General features: G+C 46.9%; 1 protein-coding gene across 1 annotated transcript; it reads right to left on the bottom strand.

Moving 5' to 3' along the window:
• Positions 1-609: 609 nt before the first annotated feature.
• Positions 610-1545, bottom strand: LOC102469046 (olfactory receptor 10Q1). The gene has a single exon (XM_006171077.1). It carries the CDS (start codon positions 1543-1545, stop codon positions 610-612), a length of 936 nt encoding a protein of 311 aa, XP_006171139.1.
• Positions 1546-2688: the final 1143 nt, after the last annotated feature.

The raw sequence follows: 2688 nt of genomic DNA, 5'->3' as shown, positions 1-2688 counted from the left end.
TGGCGGGCCCCCGCGCCCTACAGTGAAAATCTCTCCAAAAAAAAAAAAAGTGTGTTATTCTATTAGCAATTAAAGTCTGAAAATATTCCTGTACCAAAGCTTGTGAAGGTCCACAGTCCAGTTCAATTACTATTTATTGAGCACTTATTATGTGCCAGGCACTAGGGTAACAGAGATTAATCCCAGTTTTTGCCTTCAGTGAGCCTCTAAGTCAGTACTAGAGTTCAGGAGGGGCAGTCTGCATTGGCTTTAAGCAGCAAGTGGTCCATTAACATAGATATGAAAGATGAGGAGAAGTCAGTGGGCCTGGAAGCAGAAGTGGGGCAGATCTTGAAATGACTTGGTGGTGGTGGGGAGCTCTCTGACAGTGCTCAAGATAATGGACAGAAACATTCACAAGCACCCCAGGATCACATCTCAGGGAACCTTACATTTTGGTCCATCTTTCTGACCATAGTAAAGGGGCAGTGACTTCCAGGTACTCTCAGAGCCATGGAGAGAGGAGTGGGGGCACAAGGTGCTGGGGAGATGACTGGACGGGTTCTTTAGAAGAGGCCAGGATAATCCTAAGAGACTCTGTCCCCTTTAACATTGCTGGCTGCTGCCTTGCTAGTTGCAACTCTTCAGGAGTCTCCTGAGGGCACCCTTGACTTCCTTGTTCCTCAGGCTGTAGATTATAGGATAGAGCATAGGGGTTACATTGGTGTAGATTAAGGACACAATTTTGTCCTGTTCCGGGGCATAGCATGACTTGGGGCGAATGTAGATGAAGATCGCGCAGCCATAGTGCAGAAGAGAGACCAGCAGGTGCCCCGCACAGGTGGAGAAGGCTTTGTTCCTGCCCTCAGCCGAGTGCATCCTGAGGATGGCTGTGATGATGAATGCATAGGAAATCAAGATCAGCAAGAAGGGAATCAACAGGATGATCAGGCAGACAAGGAAGACTGCAATCTCATTGACTCGTGTGTCTGAGCAGGCTAGGAATAGCACAGCAGGGATGTCACAGAAGAAATGATTGATCTCATGGGAGTTACAGAAGGGCAGGAGGAATATCAGCGTGGTTAGGGTGAGTGAGAGTGTGAAGCCACTGACGCATGCCAGAGCTAGCATCTGCAGGCAGAGGGCCTTGGTGATGATAAGTGTGTAGCGCAGGGGCTTACAGATGGCCACAAAGCGGTCATAGGCCATCGCGGCCAGCAGGAAGCACTCTGCCCCACCCAGGGCAATGAAGAGGTGCATTTGCAGGGCACAGCCCAGGAAGGGCATCCGTTGGCCCCTGGACAGGATATTGGCCAGCATGTTTGGGACAATAACCAATATATAACAAATTTCAATGATGGACAGGTTTCGAAGGAAGAAATACATGGGCGTCTGGAGACAGGAGTCTGTGAAGGTAATAAACACAATAGTTGTGTGCCCTGCTATAGTGACAACATGCATGATTAGGAAGAGCCCAAAAAAGAAGATTTGTAATTCAGCCAGGTTGCCAAAGCCCAGGATAATAAATTCAGAGGTTAACGTGTGGTTTTTCTGCAATGAGTCCATCTTACATTCTCCTGTTTAGAACTCTGGGCTGGAAAGCCTCATTCTTTAGCAATTCTCTAAGTCATGGGAAACCCTGGAGTCTTTGCCACAGAGAACAGCATGGCCAGTCCCCTTTTCCAGGCTCATTAATTGGCATTTTGAATTCTACCTTGTGTTCACTGAGAATGAAGAGCTGCTCATGTGATGTCATAACCTGTTGAGTTACCGCAAAAACAAACTGAGATGAGTGAATCCTAAATAAGAAGTTGTTTTTTGTAGTCCCTAATGACAATCTGTCAGAGCTATTCTCCATTTTAAAATGTTGTTGGGGTGGGAATGGGACTGACCTTGGTGTGCCAAATGGGATTGAATGAAGACTGGTCCTGTACAATATAAGGTCTGGTGAGTTCATCTCAGACACTTTTGACCTCATCCTTCCCTTACTCCTGGGATTCCTGTAGTTGACAGGCTGTGAACAGGGTGCTACCTGTCCTACGTCTATGCTCTTCACTTGCAGGGAGGTCCCTGTCACCTCATTCTGGATACCTCCTCTGATCCCCTGGGCTGGGTTAGTCCCTTCTCTCTGTTCCCACAGAACTCCAGATTCCCCCAATCGTATTATTTACCATTGAGTCCTGTACATATTTGATGATATCTCTGTCTATCTCAACAGCCTAGGAACTGGAGGATGGTGAAGATGGTGTCTTCAGCATCTCACACAGTGGCTGGTACACATTAAGAGTCTCAATCAGTGTTGAAATGAATATCCATGGCTCATTCCTGCATCTTCCACAGTTAGTACAGGGCCAGATGTGGAGTGAGAAGAGCAGAGCACAAAAAGACCAAGCCCTTGGCTGATCTGCTTCCTTTACTTTGGGGAAGATGTTTTCTTCCTCCTTCTCCTGGTATGATCCAAGTTACATTTAGAATGCCTACAAGTGTTTAGCATCTAATTTCTTCCTATACATCCATTCATCATAACAATGGAGACAAGCAGAAGGTTTCTAAAGATTCTAGAGATTTGGCAAGTCTAGAATCAACAGGAGCTAAGGACCTGGTGGACCTGGGGTGCTTTTACCCTTCCCGTGAGCCCCTTCATTTCTTGTTGCCCACTCTGTCTGTGAGTGAGAATTCACTCCAGCCTGTTTGTCTTTCTTGGCCTCA

This window comes from Tupaia chinensis, unplaced genomic scaffold (assembly GCF_000334495.1).
Source record: "Tupaia chinensis unplaced genomic scaffold, TupChi_1.0 Scaffold149248_1, whole genome shotgun sequence".
In the NCBI taxonomy this organism is placed as follows: Eukaryota; Metazoa; Chordata; class Mammalia; order Scandentia; family Tupaiidae; genus Tupaia; species Tupaia belangeri.
The sequence above is the reverse complement of the archived record's forward strand: the minus strand, read 5'-3'. Positions and strand labels throughout refer to the sequence as shown.

Coding starts and splice junctions, on each gene's coding strand:
- LOC102469046 (XM_006171077.1), bottom strand. CDS start 1,545: ATGGACTCATTGCAGAAAAACCACACGTTAACCTCTGAATTTATTATC.